This window comes from Colletotrichum karsti (genome assembly GCF_011947395.1).
Source record: "Colletotrichum karsti strain CkLH20 chromosome Unknown Scaffold4, whole genome shotgun sequence".
Lineage (NCBI taxonomy): Eukaryota > Fungi > Ascomycota > Sordariomycetes > Glomerellales > Glomerellaceae > Colletotrichum > Colletotrichum karsti.
In genome coordinates, this window is record NW_024065904.1 from 49,948 (window position 1) to 71,072 (window position 21,125).

Sequence of the window (21,125 nt, forward strand, 5' to 3'; positions counted from 1 at the left end):
GGATTTCAGCGTGTATTTCCCAGGTTGGGGACTTCAATCGAGAAAAGTCGGTGAGCAATTTGTTCTTCGTCCACTTCGCTCGAGATCTCGATGACTCCATGAGTTTACCAATCTCTACATCGTTGAGCTGAAGGTTGAGTTCCTGGAAAGTCTTTGCCAGACTCCATTCCCCGCTGAGTGGGCTCTTACGAGTCTTCAGTCCAACCATGGGGACCAGTACCAGGTTATTGAACTCGGATATTTGTCTCGAAGCGGCCACAAGGATGCGAAAGCACGTTCGAAGGCGGCCCAAGAAGCCGATTGCTTTATGGAGCTTGCCACCCCCCTCGACCGAGAGCATGGAAGTGCTCAACTTGAAATGTTCGGTATAAATCGTAGCTAAAGTCCACCAGATTATGGTGTCTTTCCGAGTCCGAGTAGCCATCACTGAAAAGCAACACAGCTAATAGTTCCAGGCTTTCTTCAAAGTCAAGCACAAATAATTCCACGTCTGGAATCACACCGTCACTCTTCAAGTCCTGAAGACAGTGGTGTTGTGGAAGAAAGTGCTGGAAGCTGTTCTTCATTATTTGGCGCAACTCGGCAACATTGTCGTTCAGTCTTGGGAGCTGGTGGCGGAGTATTGAATCCCAGAGCGCGGCCTCGTACTTTTCGGTTTGATTTTCTGTTGAAACTGTGTTAACTATGGGTAATTTCCAAGTGTGTTGTTTGTCCAGTTCAGACCTGGAGCCGAAGCAATATTCTTCAGCGCGGTACATAAGTTGCCCATGAACCTGGACAGTTCATCACCTTCAACGAACCCCGAGTTTATCGCAATAAACACTTTGGCCTGATCGCGCCAGTAGAACATATGGCTGGCAACCACATAACGGCCCCCCTTCGCCGAGGAAATCGTCTCAGACAGCCTGTCCAGAAATTCGCGACGCAAGGTGTCCAAGTCAAGATCACCAAGGGGAAAGTTCTGGGAGGACCCGGGCCCCGGATCCATCCGCGGATTGCTCGTCTTCGGGCTCTCGATAGGAGGTCTTGTCTTCGAATTGGCGACCGCTTCGTAGGGAAAGCAACTTAGCAAACGCGTGAAGCTCCTTCCGTGCGGTTTGGGCCGCAGTCTGTCCCGTTTCAGTCTTCATGACCGCGAAATGCAATCAGAACTCAGAATAGACTTTTCAGTAAACGTACGAAAGTCGGAACTACTTGGTCTTGATAAGGAATGCCATGTTGGGCTGGTTAGGCACCTGTCCCCATGCACGCTTCGAGCCAACCAATGATCTATCAACAGAACGCTGCCCGCAGACAGTTCCTTCAGGCAATGCAGCTGCAGAAGATTTGTCCTATCAAATATGACACACCCCTCACGGCCTCAAACATTCCCTACATATGAAATCCGGCTCATGTAAGGTCTTGGCTTTGTTTCTCCTTGATAGGATCTTCAGATGGCTAATCCTCCCGGTCCAGCTTATTCAACTCGCGATCCAGCCTGTCATACTTGCGAAACTTCCACCAGAAAAGTGCTGAGCATATCGCCATAGCACCCGCAATTGAGGCGTAAACGATGACTAAATTAGGATCCCTTGCTGCAGGACTGAGGGCCATGGCCATCAGAGACCCAAGACAGGCGCTTAGCTGCACCATGGCTTGCACAATACTCCTCATATCCTTGGGCGCCTTGGAGTATGCGTACTCGCTTGCAGTGACCAGCCCGAAGATCTCAGCAACTGCTAGAGCCACGTAGACCGGTAATTGGGCCCAGACGTTCACCTCGTTGGGCAACCGGCCACCATTGGAGGCGGCACAGGCGCGAGGAGTTTCGTAGCAGGGGCCCGCGTTATAGATGATCTGTTGGAGGCCGGCGGCGTAGGCCATGCCGCCCCCACACACCAGAAAAGCGGTCGTTATACGGGCCATGGGCCTGAAAGAGATGCGTCGCTTGGCGAGGAAGTTGTATAAGACTTGGATAACGGGGCCGAAGACAACGCAAGCCACGCCGGCCATGGCCTGAAGCATGTCATTCGGCACACCGTGGAGCTGCATCTGACCAGCCTGTGAGATGAGGTTATTGAACATCTGAGTGATCGCGAGATAGAAAAAGGCGAAGGAGAAGCTGGTAAAATGTCGGTATCAGAACAGAACGAGGGCTAGAGTTGAGGATGACAACGAACATGACACGGCAAGCGAGAAGGCCACGCTTCAACTCGTCTATGAACTTATCGTCCCATTCGACAGACTTGCCGCGCGACTCCAATTGATATGCCTGTTTCGCATGGTCGAGGTCGAAACCGTTTCGAACTGCGATAGTCATGGCTTTAATGGCTTTAGGGAGGTTATTTACCCCCGGTCGGGCCTTGACTGAAATTCACTTGGTCAGCGGCATTCCCTCCTAACATCGACATAGTTCGCATACCGAGGCGCGATTTGAAAAGAATCAGGAGACTCGTGGCAATCATTAAGGAAATAGCTGCCATAAGGTAGGCTGTCCAGAAATCAAATTTCTTTTCCAAGAACGTCGCTGGGATGGATGAGAGTGAAGCGATGTTGGTGAACCTGCTGGTGGTCAGATATTTAGGTCAATAATGAAAGCAATTTGGAAACAAAATCACCAGTAGAACGCGTTGTACAGAAACTGTAGCGTTCTGGTGCCATCGACCACAACAAGGTTCCCATCCTTTTGCCTAACAAGCTGGGGGCTCTTTTGATGGTACTGATCGCCTGATAGAATGAAATTAGACATCAGACAAGTTGTCACCCTCAACTTCATTCTCGTGAGGGTCCCTCTCACCGATAAACGGCGAAACCGATGCTTTAGTTGCCCCGACGCCCAGCCCTACCAGGACCATCGCGATGATGAGGCCAGGGAAACCGCCGCCCTTGTCTAGAGAAGAGGGTAACGCTGTCGCAAACATCACAAGCGAGCCGCAAAGAGACAGTCTAGACTCTGTTAGTATATTTCCTCAACTGAATATCTAGTTGGAGGACATATCCTTACACAAGTCCCAACAAGAGAGTTTTGTAGCGTCCAAGCCATATGTCAGAGATAACGGCGAAGCAACTCGGCATTAGGAATAAGAAGACGAAGAAGCCATTGGATATTGCTGTGGCCGTCGCCTGACCAAGCCCGAGGGCTCCTGGCACAGCATGAGAACCTCTCTCATTCTGCATATAATTTTCTGAGATGAACACCAATGTCAGCTTTTGATACCGCAACCAGACTTGTGTTGTAAAGGTCAAGTTGCTTAGGAAAGAACTTACGCCAGATAGACACAAAACAGTAGTAGCTAAATCTTTCCGAAGCCCCTATCAATGCGGCCGCCCATGCCGCAGAAGGGAGTTTATCAACAACATGCGGGAGCCTCTCTATCTCGTCGTCGGTTGCATCTCGAGGGGAGACATCGATGGCCTCTGCTTCAAGCGGTGAGCTCACTTTCTCTATGACACCCATTCTGTCAAATCCGAAGCGTTTGATTCTGTTGTTCTACACAAAGCCGAAGATCCAAGCCCCTATTCGTGCAAACAGGTGAACGCAGATGATCACTCATTGCACCATCGAATGCCCATGATATGTAAGCAGCTGGCTTTCGAGTACCTTAAACGAAATATTCATTGGTCTGAATTCCATCCCCAAACATTCACAGTGCGAATCAATGTGAGCAAGTATTCGGAATGCTGTGGCCAAGACTGGGGATGCCATCTCTGGCCAGGGGTGTATCTTGGCGTACAGGATTGGCGCATATGCCAAGCACTTTAAAGTGAGAAAAGCTCTCAAATGTGCTCGCGATGTCTCAGCGGCCCCGAAAAGAATCACCACATGGCAAAAAGTCACGGAAGCATGGAACCCAACGAGAAGACATTGAACCGAAGAAGGGAGGCGGGGGATGGTTTCCGTGCCGCGTATTTGCGCACCATCACCAGTCGGAGCCATGATTTCTTCTCCGCTCCTACTCACGAGGACTACTACGCAGAGTACTTATTCATAGAAAGCTGGGCTAAGACCGTGAGTGATGGCATGCTCTGCGGCAATCTCGACGGTCTTCACCACATCACATCAGCCATGTCATCCAACAACGAATCCAGTTATCACATTGGGTTCAAAAAGGGGACTATCAAACTGTTTGAGCTACGTAATGTCTCGACGTGTTTACAGTACCTCCTTCCAACTCTCAAGTCGCAGCCACCAACTTTCTCACTCTTGGATGTCGGCTGCGGCCCAGGCAGCATCACGTTAGACCTGGCGCGCCGCTTCCCTCAGGCCAAAATCATCGGCGTTGACCAGAGCGCCGAGGTGACAGATCGTAACCGTGCCAGTGTTGAAGCACTCGCTCCTAATACTCGCGTTGAGTTTCGCCAAGGCGATGTTCTCAAGCCGGAGACGTTTCTCACTCCAGAAGAGATGCAGACCAAGTTCGACGTGGTCCACGAGCATACGACGCTCATCTGCATTCCCGAGAATGCGCCGGTACTCAAGAAGATGCGAACGCTGGCTAAGCCCAACGGCGGCATCGTCGCCTGCCGCGACGGTGACACCCAGTCACAGGTGCTATGGCCGCCGTGTCCGGAGAACGCGGAGCTTCAAGAACGCATCTACCGGATGAACGGGCTTGAGACGCAGACCGGCCGCCAGCTGATTCATAAGGCCTTGGCTGCTGGCTTTCGGAGGGACCAAATCACGGCATCAGCCAGCGTGTTGTCAAACATCACGCCGGAGGAGAGGTTCGCGTACGCAGGTTCGATGCTCGATATTCTCGCGGATGAGAATTCTGAGTATCGTCAGGCTGCCGCCAAGTTCGGATACACAGCGGAACAGATCGATGTGCTGCGCGCTAACATGCAGCGATTCATAAATGCCGAGGACGGCTGGAGACTTCTAATATGTACGGAAATCATCTGTCGGCTGGATGAAGTATGAGGGCAAACACTTCGTTATCCCGAGTTTGGTAAAGCGGTACCACCAAGCATTGCTTGGACTTCTCTGGTCATAAAGACAGGTTAGAGGAATATCAAATGCAAAATCTTTGGTTGGCCATGACTGAATCGAGGCGAGCTGCTTTCCCACTACCAGCGGGGAATGACAGACATGGGGGTACGTTACTTTCCTAACCCTTTCTGATGCTCTTGGGTGAAAGCCACATCAACCAACCGCAGCGGCAGGCATGTTTTTCTTTAGGTGTACAGTATGAGAAGCCAATCGCTCTCTGATAGCTGAGAAAACTTGCTCTCGGTGGCGTGTTGGCCAAGCCATTCGAAGCCCTCACCTTCATTTTTCCGGGACACTTTCATGACAGTCATAGTTGTCAGGTTTGACTTCTGATAACAGTGTGCAAGGCTCTATCCATGTAAGAGTACATATATGTCCATCGTTCCTTCCGCTCCAATCTCCAACCCCCCTTGTTCGCGAACCCTTTCTGCTTTTGTTCAACACTACTTGCATCTCTGCCACCAACACCACCAACCCCACAAACCTGGAGAGATGGTTCAGACATCCCATCTGCTCTCGTTAAGCCTTGCCGTGGCCCTGTATGCCACTGGCGTCCAAGGCGATGGCATCGGCCTCATAGGCTGGGGCAAGACACTCTACGATCCGACCTGTCCCTTCGCCTGTCGCAGCGTCATTAGAAAACAACAGCTTTCTTGTACTCCTGTTGACTCGACTGAGAACCACGGCACAGCACATAACCCTGTCACCACACCACCTGACTGCTTCGTCAAAGACCACGCCTTCCTTCTCACCATGGCCCTCTGCATCGACACATATTGCCCTCTAAGCGACAACCCACCGATGAGCAAGCTGGAAGATTACTGGGCCTCTCATCTGGCAACAGGAACACTCGGGAACTATAAATATGTCCCCGTCATGTCGTATCAAGAGGCACTTGCCGCCGCCCGGAAGGACGAGTCCCGCGCCGCTCAGAACGGCAACTCCTCGTCTTCTGGAGGAGAAGAGCACACTACTCATCAGAGGCAGGCGAGGGCAAAAAGTCTCAAGATCCGTCAACACAGTTCCGGCACGCACTCCGAGGTTCCTGATGGCCTGGTCACTTACAACGTCTCCAGCCCCTTGCCCAAGGCAGCCGGCGGCTCGAAACCGCTCAACGTGACCAGCTTTGTCGGTCCCTCTGAGTGGCAGTTGCAATGGAACTACCTACACGACTTCGAAGTAAACGAAGCGGGTCATTCTACCGTGACCATTGTCATCACCATTGTCGCCGTCTTTCTCCCGGTTGCACTTTCCCTGCTACGTTTCATTCCCGGATTCACAAAGAGCTATGCTTGGGCATTCTGGCAGTCCTTGCTGATTCATCCAGCTGTCTTCGGTCGTCGTCACCGAGAGCCCGCCGCTGGCATTGGCAATATCCCAACGCGCGGGCAGGCCTTGTATATTTGCCTGATCAGCATCCTCAATATCCTCCTCTGGCTTGGCCCTTACACGATACACCAGCCTCAAGCCAGCTTTACCTCCCTGAAGATGCAGAGCATCAGCATCATTGGGAACCGTGCTGGTGTGATGGCTATGGGAAACGCCGTGGCTCTCTTTCTTTTCGCCGCCCGCAACAGCGTTTTACTTCATGTCACAGACTGGAGCTACAGCACTTACCTCCTCCTTCACCGTTGGTTGGGATATTGGACTATTTTTCACACCATCGTACACTCTTCCATGCTACTGGCCAACTATATCTTGCAGGGAACCTACGAAGATGAGCTACTTCGCAAGTACTGGATCTGGGGGATTGTTGGCACCGTCGCCGCAAGCGCGATCCTTCCGTTCTCTCTGTTGTGGGTGCGACAGCGCTTCTACGAGTTCTTCCTCGCTTCTCACATCGTTCTCTCTCTACTTTTCATCATTGGCTACTACTATCACATCTGGTACGTCTACGAGTACAACTGGGGTTACGAGATTTGGATTTTCATCGCCGGCGGTATCTGGGGCGCCGACCGTCTTTTTCGCCTTGTCCGTACCTTTTTGCAAGGTCTTCAATGGGCTACTGTAACCATGGTTGATGACGCCGATGGCGAATACATCCGTATCCTAGTGGAGGGTAAGTCTTTCGACAGCGGCGTCTTCTATCTTGGCTTCCCGACCCTCACTTGGAAATTCTGGGAGACTCATCCCTTCTCCGTCGCCCACTCCGGGTCAGGCATCATCAATACCCGGCCCCAGGCTCAGTCTCTTGCAGTCTCAACTCCTAACCGGGATGACAAATTGACCTCAACGCCACTGGCTACGGAAACCGATCCGGAAAAGGCTACCAGCGCCTCCCAGAATTCAGATGGCAGCGATGCACCGGAAAACATCAATGCCACAGTCTTCTACTCCCGAACTCGCAGCGGCATCACTAAAGCTCTAGCCACAAAGGCATCGCCTTCTGTCCGGGTCCGCGTACTTCTGGAAGGTCCCTACCATCACTCAGGTCACACAACTCCCCAGCTCGCCCACTGCAAAGATATGATATGCATCGCTGGCGGCGTCGGAATCACAGCTTGCCTACCTTTTGTTCGCCATAGCTCAGTCTCTGGCAGGGTCAAACTATTTTGGTCCAGCCGGCAGCAAGGTCTCGTCACAGCTCTCGCGCCTGTGCTCAATGGCCTTCCCAGCAGTGTCCTTGTCGAGACTGTTGTGGGGGAGAGGCTGAAGTTGGAAACTATACTCGCCAAGGAGATGATTCCAGCATCCGGTGGTCCTCTGGCTATCATCGTCTGCGGACCACCGAGCATGGCGGATGATGTGCGCAAGACGGTTGTTGATTTGGCGAGGGCAGATTCCATCAGCAGGCCGTATGTTCTGGTGGACGAGGCGTTTGCATGGTGATTAGATCGTCGATATACACGTTTAATCTTTAATACCGGTATCATGGTTCATACTTCAGCTTCTCATCTGATCCCAACCAATACTTTCCATGGTCTCAATACGCAGCTGCAGCACATGCACGCTGCCTAACCACCCACTAGTCAGAGAAACCGATCTTTGCAGCAGGCGCCGCGGGAGGCATTTGATTAACGTATCTTCGCCTAATTCGAGTTAAGAAATACTTTTGGTACGATTTCAGATTTTCTAATCATCTACTAGGTTGTAATCGAATCGCCTTCTGACCTCCCGATCCAGCTTGAGGCAGTCCCTACGCCCCTGTTTGCTGGCAACGATGACATACCCGACGCACCATAATTCACTCGAGTCCGGTCCCTGTACTACATCACCCTTTTCCTTGACCGTCTGGAAATGGACAACGTGGCGCGTGAGATCAGGGTTCGCTTCAAGGAAGTCTTGAACGGCATCATCTGACCCCATGATACCTGAACGTGTAGGAGCCAGAACAGAGATTCCCAGTACGTATTGTGGTTTTCCGTGGAGAAAAGGCTGTGAAAGAGCTCGTACGCGAGCGTCTTCTTTGGATCCAAGACTGAGAAGCAACCGTACGGCGTAGTAGTCGACGCCGTGGGCAAGCAAGGCCGCCACACAATTTATGTACCCCGGCGGGCGGGCGTTGATCTCGTGCAGGAAGCAAGATGGAGCTTCAGCTTGGGCCGTTTCCCGAATATGCAAGTCGAGAATTCCGTCGGTAGCATCGAGATCATAGTAAGCGCGAGATCCACGCACTCTAGCCTCGCAATGAAAGACGCCAGACTGGAAACCGAACCGCGAAATGCTTCTAGCAAGAGAGTTCCGCATCATGGTCTTCTCCTCGTTCGGTAGTGCAGACGGCACGTCCATGAGAGTCTCCATGAAGTTGGCTGCGTTGTTTCTCTCTGTTCCTGGAAGGTCACCCGAGCAAGGGAAGTCGTCGGTAATATCGCAGAAGAGCACCTCTCCATTTAGCACAATGAAGTTGGCATCTACTTCAGGCCCATCGACGTACGGCTCGACCACCACACCGGTGCTTCTTGCTGCCGAAGCTGCGTGTCTCTCTGACGCACGAAGCACGCCGGCACGCAGTTCCTCCTCGTTGCGCACTTTGATTACGCAATCACTGTTCCAACCGGTACAAGGCTTCACGATGAGCGGGTAACTCAGCTTGCTGCCCTTTTGCGCCAATGTCTCGTCAAGATCCTGCACCGACTGGATGACGAACCCGTCTTCATCCCCTATTGCAGCAGACTCAATCTCTCTTGAGGCACCTTTGTTACCAGCTCTTGCGTATGCCGCAGAGAGTGAAGTAGGAAGTCCCAAGATCTCACAGGCCTTTGCAACCAGCGGCAGTCTCACATCGCTAATGCACACAATACCATCAACAGGATATTGGTATGCACGCACGGCATCTACGACGCGCTGAGTGAGACCATCATCTCCCGCGATGCTGACAGGAATAAACGCCTCGCGATAGTGAGCGTAAGGACCGCTGTCATCCTCTAGCCAGTGGCCAGGCTCGTCGAGTACAACAAGCGCGATGCCTAGAGCCTGTGCCGCTTTGTAGAACTGTTGACTTGCCTCGATATTGGCGCGGCCTTGAACCCAGAACACGCGTTTTCGAGTAAGTGTTTGGGGAACGGTCCATGGAATGGAGAGACGTTTGGTCAACTCGTCGTCCAAACGAGTGCGGAGAGCTTGGGTGGCGTCTTCAGGAGATATTGCCCGAGCGATAACACCGCCAACTGCAGTCTCTAATAGAGAGAGAAAATCGTTGCCCGTCTTGACATTCTTTGCTTGAGCTGGAGCTGCCGCTTCCACACGAGACATAGGGCCAAGAAAACTCATTAAGAGACAGATTTCTTCGTAGCCTTGAAGCCTGTATGAGAGGAAATCTGGCCTGATAACAGTACCTGCCTCTTCTGAGAAAGCAAGCCGGGCGATGGTGGCATGCCCCACACTTTGGTGAATGAGATCTTTCAGCAAAGTGATAACCGAGGTTTTGCAGGTTGACGCGAGGGTACTATCGTCCAAATCGATGACGAAAGTCGAGTCTCCAGAAAACACAGCTGTTGCCTGCTGTTCAAGGTCTAGATACCAATGGCGCTGCTCATCCTCGGTGTTGGCAAGCATTGCGGCTGTTTGAGAAGCCCGCATGGACACTATGTTTTCAAGGTCAGTCTGGATACTAACCAATGTCAATCATGATATATCATAATTACCGTGCTTCTCGTCTGCCTTGAGGACTAGATTCCAATCCAAGCCGATCATTTCGTATGTCTTCGCTGCTTGATGAATAGCAAAATCAAGACGGCAAGTTGATACTGAACGAGAATCTGTTATTCAAAGTGCGTAATTAGGGCTTGATTGTGACGTTGTGTGCTTATCACGTCTGTCAAAGATGATATAAACAGATCTGATTCTGCTCACGATGCACTATCAAAAGACGGGCGGAGCTTCTCGTCGGGCACCCATGGAACTTCCTCAAGTCTAGGCTAGGGTTCGGTATGCCCCGATGCCAAGGACATCAAGTGAGCAAGTTATTCTCCTCGTCCCTGCAGGATGGTGCAACACGCGCACCATTGAGCAAGTTAATATTAGCCGCGGAACACCATTCTAAAAAAGTCCCTCGGAGGGTTGCTTTCTTACTCTTGGCATCGTGCACTGTGCTGCAACATCCCTACAAACGGAGAAAAGGTTCACACATCACTCGTGACATATGTGGCTAATCCGAGCAAGCAAACAAGATCCTCGCTGAAGAACTTAACGTGATGATACTGGACACTGCTTGTACACAGATACTCAGCCTGGGGCCGTCATCAAATAGTATATGGGTTCTTCGGAGCCCGCAACCAGACGTCCTGGGCCCAGGCAAGCAGCGCTCTAGCATCATATTCGTATTATTCTCAGTCTTTGGCCGCAGCCAATGCAGGTCCTGGTCATCATTCTTTTGTAATCATGTCAGATCATAACAACGTCTTCAGCGGCCCCCGATCGGTTGCCGACTACTTCGACCCCGACAAAACCCCCCCTCTGCCTTTGGTTGAGATTCCGGATCGCTTAAACCCCTTTAGAGAAGATGGTGTGAGAATATACGCAAAGATGCTTACCTGTCTGCCGGCCCAAAATGTCAAGTCTCTGCCCGGTACGTGCAGTTCTTCAAACCGAACCACAACTAAAACGTTGACAAGCAACTCTACTAGCCCTCAAGATGTTGCGCAACGAGTCCGATGCTCACAGCAAAAAGATCGTTGAAGCAAGCTCAGGTTCCACGGTTCTGTCACTCGGCATTATCGCCCGGGTTCTCTGGGGCAATGAAGACGTTGATGCCTATGTGACAAATAAGAAGTCCCCAGAGTCGTTGAACCTGCTTCGATTCTTCGGTATCCGACCGTACGACTCTCTGGGAGCATCTGCGGATTTCATTCTTCGTTTTCAGTATCTAACGTCTTTATTTCACCAGGTGTCTTTACGGTGGTCTCGCTCAACAGGAACCCACAGATCCTACAGGCATCATGTGCAGACTGCGGCGGAGAGCTGCTCAGAGTGAGGAAGTAGTGTACCCTGGGCAGTACGACAATCCAAATGTAGGTTTCCTTACCTTTCACATGAGGTTTCGTCGCTGATACTTTGACAAGAACTGGAAAGCTCACGAGGAATGGACTGGGCCTCAAGTATTTCATCAGCTTCCCCAGATCAACGTCTTTTGCTCGACGGTTGGCACTGGAGGTGTGACCGATTGTCATCTTCTTTTCCTTTTACCTAGCTAACCACGGAAACCAGGTGCAATCACAGGTACAGGCGTGTATCTAAAATCTCGCAAGCCAGAGGTAAAGATTGTCGGGTAAGCTTGTTATATTCCGTTTACATCTTTCATTCTCTCACCTTGGATTAGTGTTTTCAACAAGTTCGGAGATCCCACTCCTGGGCCTAGACATTTCCACGGCTTCTACACATCCGGATTTCCATGGCAAGGCACAGTCGACAGCCGTATCGAGGTGTCCTCTGTTGACTCATACCGCATGTCCATGCAACTTTCTCGAGAGGGACTCATTGCCGGTCCATCATCCGGAGAGGCTCTTCATGGTTTGCTTGAGTACATCTTGCAACTCATCAAGCTTGAGGATATAGCTCAACTAAGAGATAAAACGACGGGAGAGATCTCATGCGTTTTCACATGCAGCGATCTACCATACCAATATTTACCCACATACTTCCAGAAGCTCGAAGCAAACGAATTCCCTCGAATCGAAAATGAGGTGAGTCGCAATTCGAAGAGTTGCGAGTTCATACTGAATGCGTTCAAACTCAGATACTGCTGCATTGTGACCAGACCAGGCATGATGAGACCTGGGTACTAGACGTACAGACGGTCGCCGCAATGCTCTTTGGTCCAATTGACATTGGCTCAACGCAGAAGTCAACGACCCAAATCGTCGAGGAAAAGATCGAATTGAGCGAACCCGTTCCAGCTCAAAACTTATCGACAAGTCGTTCCTGGCTGTCACGTCTCCTCACCATGCTCTTTCCAGAAAATCCTCGATTAAGACTTAGGTGTTGCCCAGGTCACTCAGATAACACCTTTTCCCCGTCAGTCTTGACCTTTGACCTTCGCAGCGAGGCTTCTTTCAGAACTCAACACCTCCCAGGCTCATATTCGATGCCTTTAGAAGGATTGTCGTCTAGTCTGGCAGGCGGCGACCTCTTCGGGGATGCGGAGTCTGTTCATATGATCTGGACACAGATACAAAGGGCGTTCGACAAGCCAAATGCGTCAAAACTGATGCAGAGTGCGCGGGAAAACCGGCATACCATCATCTTTCTGTGCTACAACGGTGATGCCAGCAAGCTTGCATCATCCACTCTCCGGGCTAAAGGCTATGAAGCTTATAGTGTAGGAGCAGGTTTCAAGGGACTTTGGGATAATCTGGAAGCCTTCAAGCTTGTGTAAATATGGGGACAGAGTGATAGCTATAAGATATCCTCAGGTCCAATGTGAAGAAGACTGCCAATCATCAAAGCTCCCCATCATTGCCTCCCGGGCGTTATTCTCAAATCATGACGGCTTCAGTGACAGCTTTTGACGAATGCTGCCGAAAGCGGCCACAATAGTGTAGTTACTGGAAACGCCCTGGGTGGGCCGTCCTCAACACATGTCACGGTGTTGACAAGGTTCCTGTCTGGGGCCAGTGTGCCATCAGCTCATAGAGCATCGGTGCTATCATATGCAATCATCATTCATTCATAACTAGGACTGAAATCTATGTGAGATGCAACCGTACGTGATCATGCCGAGAGTCGCTGAACACTATCATGCGGAGAGAATGGTACCCTCAACCTCGATCGTTGCCAACTTCCAAAGGCTTACCACCTGGCACACGGCGAAGGAGGAGTCCGCCGATGGCCTCCGAGTATCAATGTCATCTTATCAATGCCACCTAAGCAACATACACCGGCAATCGGCTACCAAACAGTTCGCTCTTCGGCAATTGAACGTCGTTCTTGTGGAAATCATGAAGCATAAGCCAGCAGATCATCCGGAACACCAGCGTGCACCAGATGTCCTCATGAGTGGTGTCATAGAAATAATCCTCATCCAACAAGTCGATCGGTTCATCATCATCGTCAATCTCAGGCAAACGCTCCAATGGTATGTCCTGCTCTGAGTCTCCACCCGACGACTCGGGCGCGACGGGACTGCGAATAGTTTTCCCTGTCTGTGCGCGCTTCAGAGCAAATCCCTCTTCTGGTGCCGGCGGCGCAGACTTGGGGTTCGTGAGCTCTTCGTCTCGCCGTTCTGTCGACTTTTGTGACTCGTCAATGACCTTCTGCCGGACCGTTCGGAAATAAACTTCCATGAGCTTGGCTTGCTTGACCTCGGGAGGCGCCGAATCGATATCCTCGAAGCGGAATTTGGGCTTGGACGGCGGTGTCGTGGTTTTCTGGCCGGTGGCTTCTGGCGTTGTCTTTCCAGGTCTGGGGTTGAAGCCGGACAAGACCTCCTGAATGTGACTACGAAGCACAAAGCGGACCGTTTCCCGCCGGTCGCTTTCAAGCTCCGTTTCCTGATGTTCTCCTGCAACATTTCCTGTTTTCTCGGAAACCTGTCGCAGAAGCTTCGACTTAGTTGTGTACTCTCTGTGAATGACCGGCCGATTTTCCTTTCTTCTGAAAGTCAGGATCTCATCCGTATCATCCAGAGCAGTGTGCAAGGCATCCATTAGCGACAAGCTCAACTCGCTGCGGCGGTCTGTCGGCAGCGAAGCTTGCTTGAAAAGTTCTTTTTGTAGAATCTTGATGTGTCTCGAGATCTGCCTCGTCACGTTGCTGGTGATTGGAACGTTGTTGCGGGCATCCTTGAATTCGCTGGGCTTCTCCTTCATGTCGTTGGTGTCCTTACGGCCGAAACGCTTCCTCATTTGGTACTCGTATGCCGTTAGCAGTCTAGGCAGGCTGAAGTTTTTCGTGTCCCATCGGAAAAGAGTTGGGTTCGGGAGCAAACGAAATGCACTCTTCTCAATGTGCAGTGTTTGTCCCAACATTCCCACAATCTCAAAAGCAACTGAGGTACCCCCTGTCAGCCTCTATTCAGCGCCATTTCTGTCCAGGGCGGAACTTACCAGGAAACACGTGGCTGACCGTCGTGGTCGTCTTGTTGTCGGAAAAATATCTGACAGTGTTGGTGTTGCACCCGATTAACACTAACGTTTCCGCAATTTCGTTCATGGTCGCAAAATTCAACGTTGATAGGTCCCTTGACTCGTCGATGGGAAGCTTCAGTCGCCGTTCGTCTGACTTGGACTTGTAAATCGTCGGAACAAAGCCAAAACACAACTCCTTGACTTCGTCAACTGGAACAACGCGATTGGGCCCAAATCGATTCCGTCCATGGACTTGGAAGGTGAACATTATCCCAAGCTCGCTGACCTTGGACCCAGTTACTGTGTACCCGTTTCCTTCGGCGCGGTACCTGTCGTTAGTTCTATCGAATTCGACCCAGTATATACCAAGCAAGGCCAGCATTTCGACAATATGACACCAGGTTGTAGTGGCATAAGGCTTCTTCACGCTGGAAGGCATTGTGTCCCAGCTCTTGACCTTCTTCTGCAAGGCTACGGCCAAGCTGTACTTTCCAGCCACCTTAGCGAGAGTTCCTTTGGTGTCCTCTGGAGAGTTGATCTGGGTGTTGTCTTTTGGAGGCTCCCTTGGTCTCAGGTCTACATCGTACTTCTTCTGCTGCCATTCCCTGGATTCGTGTTCCATTTGTTGGAGGGCGGACAAAAGCGTCACCCACGATGCCAACTCATTATCGGCCGTGTGAACTGCTCGTTTGATTTCCTTTTCGGTGGCTTGACTTGATTGACTTGAATCCTTGGAAGGGGCTTGCGGCAGAGCCGTCCGCGTCTTTTCTAGGCTTTCTGGGGATCCATCAATGAAGAGAATGTCGGCGTTCTTGACAGGGCCCCTCTCGTTTTTTGGTGGACACAGGAATATGACGGGAGCTTCGAATTGGACTTCGAAGCGGAATTCGTAGGGTTTCAGCACTCGTTGCCTCCCCTCGGACCATTTGCCTATGGCCTTTTCGTCGCAACTTGAGTAGCCAGCAGCAGAGGCGTAGTACTGCTGGGCAACTTGTAGGAGGGACGCGAGGAGAGCGACAACGGAGATGACCAGGGCGGCAATGGCCACCCATAGTTCGTTGTCGTCGTCATTGATGTTGTTGTTGATCAGGTCGAGGGTCTTGTTGAACTGCGCTTCATCCATGCCCGTCGTCATGCTGGCGGTCAGGAGGAACCGCGGGCCAAGAGGTAAGGTTATGCCGCCAATTGCCGTGCCTTTCCTTCTGCAGGGCTCTCTCGAGTATGGTATTACAATCGTGTGTGTTCGTTCGAAGGGTCGACTCGCTCGCGGAGGTCAAGAGGGATCGGGGTCGAGGAGAGATATGGTCGTCGAGCCATAGACGAAGGAGGTGTGAGGGAGCCGATCCTCCTGGCAGATCAATCTGACGTTCTCAGCTCGAGGGGCCCAGGAGGAGACCTGCAGTGTCAGGCGTGTCGTCCAGTCGAAGTTGACGTAGAGCAGGGCAGGGTAGGGCGAGGCGAGGCTGCACGACAAGCTAATGCGCGCAACGGCGGCGCAGCCGCTGGCAGTGGAAGGGTCTGAAGGGAGTGGACGGTCTGGAAAGCGTTGAATGGACAGGACGAGTACGATGGGCTGACTCCAGCTGCGCTACGGAGAGCGTCGAGGGAGGAGAACGCATACCTACTCGTAGAAGCGACTTTCGACGCTTCATGTCAGCCTGTCTGCCCAGCCATCCTGTTTCTCCAGAAAGGGACGCCGAGCCCCATCACCAACAGACAACGTCCCCCTGCCGCCGGCATGGTACCCCCATGTCTTGCCCAATAGCCAGCCCTATCTGTCGCTAGCCCGTGGCTCATTTGGCGCTATTTTGCAGTGTTGCCGGGTCTTGTTTGTGGAACAGCAGCAGGCAGCGGCATTCATTGAGGAGAACGACGAGTTGTCAAGACGAGCCCGGAGTTGGCGATGCAGAGGTGCATCGCAGCGCAGCGCAGCATGTACGTTGACGTGGAAGAAGGCAAGATGTTAACGTCCCGCAGTGGCAGTGCAGAAAAGGCAGCTTGAACCGCTCGTCCAAACATACCTATCCGTACCTACACATGGAATGGATGCCAGGCGGGAACTGGTTCGCCAGGGCAGAACTAGGAGCGGCCCGCCGTTCGAACCGTACGTCAGTGCAAAATAAGTAGATTTATTACGGAGGGCCTCCCGGAGCGGGAGGGCAGTGCAGGGCAAGCCGTGGCAGTTCCGGACGAAAGCTTCATTGCTGGATCCCGATGGCTAAGCTTCCCATCTGATCGTTAGTTCCCCGTCTTAGCGCTCTCTTATCCACTGTTTGAAGTCCACCTCGCTGCCGATTTCCGTTCGCAGCCACTCCGGGCCAGAGGTTTTGGACGCCTGTTTCAATTGAAAACGTGTTCAACCACAAAATCATCACTCATTAATCTCCTCGGCTTAATTCCTTTCTTGATGAGTTTGAGTTCATGTAATGGCTAAGGGTAGAGTTGAGAGCTGACAGCCGGCGCTCGGTCACACGTCAACACCCAAATATTTTTCACCAGTACACCAACAGTGTCTGCCATGAATGATGACCCAATTCATGGTGTTACCAGCTTCTTCATGAAGCTCTTTGTACTACGATGACTTGAATGATGTATCACTATCGAAGCGTTCGAGACGCCTCGCACAAGGTTCCTCTAGTTGTCATGACAGGCAACCCCTCACCTCGGTCTCGCGACGAGCGGCTCGCCCGGACTTGAAGAACGAAGTCTTCTAGAGTCGGCGCTCAATTTTGACATATCTTCCAACACATCGCTTCACCAGCGAACTGAAGTCAGAATGATTTGGCCTTTTGGGGTCACATACCCGCAGTGCCGGGTCACTGATGTCGAGGGCAAGACCTTTGACTACATCCTCGTTGGAGGTGACGAAACCACGTAAGATTTGGATGCAAATGAAATCTAACACTCATTAGGCGGCACGGCTGGATGCGCAGTCGCTTCTCGACTGAGTGAAGACCCTCATGTCAGCGTCCTTCTCATCTGCAACGGCAAGATCGAAGACAGTTGGATACACAGTATTCCTATAGTCGGGAACGCGAGAGAGAATCGTGGCGCTGATATCGATACCATACATTCCGAGCCCGATGAGCAATGGGATGGTGTCAAAGTCAGATGCTTCACTTCTCGGTCACTCGGCGGCGCCTCCAACCTCAACGGGCTGATGTACACGCGTGGTCCGCCGAGCAACTATAACCAGTGGGCGGCTCTTGGAAACGACCAATGGAGCTTTGAAAAGTGCGAGCCGTACTTCAAGAAGCTGGAGAACGCTTCGTCCCAGCCGGGAGCTTCTTATCGTGGTCACAATGGTAAGCGTCGGTGAAGACCTCTCCTCGTTGGTGGAGGCTCTTGCGCTGACTTTGCCAGGGCCAATTCATCTAAGGCAAGATCCGCCGGTGACTTCGATCGATGCATAGTACGAATGCCCTCTTCTTGATGTCTAATGTTGTGGACTAATCAGACAGATAGCATTCAACAAGCAGCAAGGGACATGGATCTTCCTGTTCGTAACGACATGAACAACCCGAAGGCTCCTCCCGAAGGTCTCTATACCATAGAGCATATGATCGATCAGTCCGGATACCGCCACTCGGCCGTCGCTGCATACTTGCCAAAGTCGCTTGTGATTCAGCGTCAAAACAGACTTACAATTTGCAGTGGGGGAATAGCTACTAGGCTCCGTTTTAGCGAAGACGGCAGTGAAGCGGAAGGCGTCTATGTTTTGGATCACCTCAATAAGAAGTCGGGAAAAGAATGCTTGGTCCACGCCAGACGAGAAGTCATCATTTGCTGCGGCTCCCTCTTCACTCCTCAACTCCTCATGTTAAGGCATGTGCCCCCCCCCCTCATAATAGACCGTGAACTAATGACATACCCAGCGGCATTGGTCCAAAACAACACCTCGAAGATCTCAAGATCCCGTTAATTCGAAACCTTCCCGGAGTTGGCGCAAACCTACATGACCATGTCTCTTTCGGCATCTCCTTCCAGGTCCGCTTCTCGGACTCCTATCTCTGCCTCCAGAACCCCCTCGTGGCAATATGGATGCTCTTCCTCTTCGTCTTCTACAGGATAGGAATTCTCTCAACGTGTGGTGGGAGACTTTGCGCCTTCGTACAGAGCAAGAATATCGACGACTCAACTATGAGGGTGAAGTCATGTGAAAGTGGTACGGACCCCTCCCTGCCAGAGAACCTACCAGACGTCGAAGTCCTTTTCGTCAACGCAGCACATAACCCTGAGATATGGAAAGGATACTGCGCATTCCTGGCCACGCTTGTCCAGCCGTGTTCCAGAGGCCGCATCGAATTAGCTTCTTCGGATCCTCTAGCCCTGCCCAGATTTCACTTCCAGCATTTCAAGGACCCGCGGGACATGGTCGTTGCACGAAAAGCAGCCCGTTTTGCCATGAACTATGTCGACACCTTCCGCAAGACCAAGTATCCTTACAGTTCTGCATGGCATCTGGCCCCGGGAGTCACCAAAGGGACAGGGGAAGGCAGCTGGAGGGACGTGACCGATGACCAGATTGATGATTACTTGAAAAGGCAAACGGTCAATTTCTATCATCCAACTTCGACATGTCGTATGGCGCTAGAGGGTGATGGAGGTGTCGTGGGACAAGACATGAAGGTTCACGGCGTCAAGAATCTGCGGATTGCGGACGCTAGTGTGTTCCCAACAAACACGAGTGCGCACCCGGTGGCGGCTGTCTATATGGTTGCAGAAAGGTGCGCCGATTTTGTGAAGTCTGGGTGGGCAGAAAAGGCTTGAGACGTCTCACTTGGCCGTGACTTCAGAGGTTCCACCGCAAAATGATCTGTCATGGCAATGGGCCCTTGTCCAGTGATGCGTTAAGGTCATGATTTGGTATTATATTCGTTACCGGCTGCATTCGTGAGCCCGCAGCTCAGCATTATTTACAGCTTCAGACAGTCCCCCATTTCGTTTTCACTGAGTCACAAAAGGTGCTCGTCGAACCAAGAAATAGCCTGGTAGAAAGCCTGCTCCTTGGCATACTTCTGAACCTTTTTGCTAATGTCGCAACGCACAGCGAAGCCATGCTCGACGCCAGAGTAGAGGTTGATCTGGTAAGGCTGTCCGGTCTTTTGCAGAATCTCCTCGGACCTGTGACGCAGAGGGGCAGGGAAGATGCTGTCGGTCTCGGCGGCGGCGATGGAGAGGGGGCCAGAGATGGCAGCGAGCTCCTCGTCGTCGACGAAGCTGGGGTGGGCAGTGAAGCCGACCTTGATGCCGTCCTTGTAGTGGCGGACGACGTACTACCCCAAAATGATTAGCATTACTCCGTACTACGGCTTCCAGAAAGACTTACTTTGGCGCCAAAGCAGTAGCCGACGGCACCGAGGTTGGTGATGTTGTGCTCCTTCTTGAGGTAGTTGATAGAGTCGACGATGATGGGGTCGACGCTCTCCTTGCCGTGGGGGTGCTTGCCGTCGCTGCCCTCGGCGAACCACTTCATGATGTCGAATCCTTCGGGCATGGGGAGGGACAATTGGTCGCCGTGGAACAGGTCGACGATCAGGGTGGTGTAGCCGTTGGCGGCGAACTGGTCGGCGACGAGCTGGCTGTTGTTCCAGATGCCGAAGACGTCGGCAACGAAGAGGATACCGGTGTTCTTGTGCGCCTTGTCGGCGGGGGCCTCGGCGAGGTAACCCTCATACTTGCCGGCGACGGAGATCTTCTTGCCCTGAGGGGTGCCTCTGCGTGTTCAAGAGTTGATTAGCAAAGAAGCGTAACCGCAACATCGGGATCGCAATGCCTGCATTGAACGGGAGCTTGGATGCCGGACTCGGGGAATCAAGCTTTGTGAAGTGGGGGAGGGGTAAACCGGCGGGGTCATGATTCGGTTCTTACGTACTCGTGCTTGACGCCGACAGTGCAGCACTTTCCGGGAGGGTTGGAGGCCATTTTGATAATATTTGATTGAGATAGGATCAGTTCAGAGTGGAAGAATCAATTGGGCTGTTCTGGAACGAGGAGGGCGTTGGCGTGCTTAAGAGTCGGAGGTTGCAGAGCTATGAGGGGCTCCTAGATCCGCGGATCAAGAAGGCCGAAGCGTTGACGTGAGGCATTACCAAGCAATTGGATTCCCATAGCGACTTGGCCCCTCCTAGACGGGACATTTTTTTGCCTTCTTGGACATTCGACGGGGAAAGGTGTGGGCCGAGATCCGATCCGATCCAATGCAATGATGCCGTAGCACGTCAATTGGTTGAGGAGGTCTGTAACTCGGACTCAACGTCTCCTCCAGCTGCCCCTCTTGATGAGACAATACACCACACGGATGAAGACACAGACTTTCGGAGCCATTCTTCAAGCTCCAATCTCCAATCCCCACTTCACCGAACCTCCCGCGCGTTGCTTCGGCTTCTAGGGTGAAATGAAAACTTGAGACGGCTGGAGCTCCGTTGGCCGACACGACACGACACGGTCCCGAAGCGGCATACAGCGCGGCAGTAGCGGATATAAGGCGGGAGGTGTCCGTCACGGACAGATTTCCACGATCGGCACACGGGGTTAGATTGAAGCCATCTTCAAGTGACCCTGGATTGTGGCTGTCAGTGCCGGTCCAGGTGGAAACTGCCCCGATTTCTGGGATTCTGATTCCGCACGTTCGGAATTTAAAAGTCGATCGT

The 21,125-nt window shown here is 52.1% G+C and overlaps 8 protein-coding genes across 8 annotated transcripts; 4 read left to right on the forward strand and 4 right to left on the reverse strand.

The window, feature by feature from the left end:
- Positions 1 to 1,437: 1,437 nt before the first annotated feature.
- On the reverse strand, positions 1,438 to 2,299 carry CkaCkLH20_01565 (oligopeptide transporter; the record flags this gene model as incomplete). The annotated part of the gene is made up of 2 exons (XM_038884284.1): positions 1,438 to 2,101; positions 2,160 to 2,299. The coding sequence occupies 2 exons, from the start codon at positions 2,297 to 2,299 to the stop codon at positions 1,438 to 1,440; spliced, it is 804 nt and encodes a 267-aa protein (XP_038749984.1).
- A 1,503-nt stretch (positions 2,300 to 3,802) lies between these two features.
- On the forward strand, positions 3,803 to 4,900 carry CkaCkLH20_01566 (methyltransferase- family protein; the record flags this gene model as incomplete). Its single annotated transcript, XM_038884285.1, has 1 exon — positions 3,803 to 4,900. One exon carries the CDS (start codon positions 3,803 to 3,805, stop codon positions 4,898 to 4,900), a length of 1,098 nt encoding a protein of 365 aa, XP_038749985.1.
- Positions 4,901 to 5,461: 561 nt separating this feature from the next.
- CkaCkLH20_01567 (ferric reductase transmembrane component 4) lies at positions 5,462 to 7,798 on the forward strand (the record flags this gene model as incomplete). The annotated part of the gene is made up of 1 exon (XM_038884286.1): positions 5,462 to 7,798. One exon carries the CDS (start codon positions 5,462 to 5,464, stop codon positions 7,796 to 7,798), a length of 2,337 nt encoding a protein of 778 aa, XP_038749986.1.
- A 243-nt stretch (positions 7,799 to 8,041) lies between these two features.
- Positions 8,042 to 9,964, reverse strand: CkaCkLH20_01568 (uncharacterized protein; the record flags this gene model as incomplete). The annotated part of the gene is made up of 1 exon (XM_038884287.1): positions 8,042 to 9,964. The coding sequence occupies one exon, from the start codon at positions 9,962 to 9,964 to the stop codon at positions 8,042 to 8,044; it is 1,923 nt and encodes a 640-aa protein (XP_038749987.1).
- An 825-nt stretch (positions 9,965 to 10,789) lies between these two features.
- CkaCkLH20_01569 (uncharacterized protein) lies at positions 10,790 to 11,566 on the forward strand (the record flags this gene model as incomplete). The annotated part of the gene is made up of 4 exons (XM_038884288.1): positions 10,790 to 10,976; positions 11,035 to 11,224; positions 11,295 to 11,418; positions 11,480 to 11,566. 4 exons carry the CDS (start codon positions 10,790 to 10,792, stop codon positions 11,564 to 11,566), a joined length of 588 nt encoding a protein of 195 aa, XP_038749988.1.
- Positions 11,567 to 13,269: 1,703 nt separating this feature from the next.
- On the reverse strand, positions 13,270 to 15,607 carry CkaCkLH20_01570 (modin; the record flags this gene model as incomplete). The annotated part of the gene is made up of 2 exons (XM_038884289.1): positions 13,270 to 14,393; positions 14,452 to 15,607. 2 exons carry the CDS (start codon positions 15,605 to 15,607, stop codon positions 13,270 to 13,272), a joined length of 2,280 nt encoding a protein of 759 aa, XP_038749989.1.
- A 1,641-nt stretch (positions 15,608 to 17,248) lies between these two features.
- On the forward strand, positions 17,249 to 19,242 carry CkaCkLH20_01571 (GMC oxidoreductase; the record flags this gene model as incomplete). Its single annotated transcript, XM_038884290.1, has 5 exons — positions 17,249 to 17,333; positions 17,385 to 17,777; positions 17,836 to 17,884; positions 17,938 to 18,291; positions 18,348 to 19,242. The coding sequence occupies 5 exons, from the start codon at positions 17,249 to 17,251 to the stop codon at positions 19,240 to 19,242; spliced, it is 1,776 nt and encodes a 591-aa protein (XP_038749990.1).
- Positions 19,243 to 19,427: 185 nt separating this feature from the next.
- CkaCkLH20_01572 (dienelactone hydrolase) lies at positions 19,428 to 20,397 on the reverse strand (the record flags this gene model as incomplete). The annotated part of the gene is made up of 3 exons (XM_038884291.1): positions 19,428 to 19,748; positions 19,802 to 20,189; positions 20,348 to 20,397. 3 exons carry the CDS (start codon positions 20,395 to 20,397, stop codon positions 19,428 to 19,430), a joined length of 759 nt encoding a protein of 252 aa, XP_038749991.1.
- Positions 20,398 to 21,125: the final 728 nt, after the last annotated feature.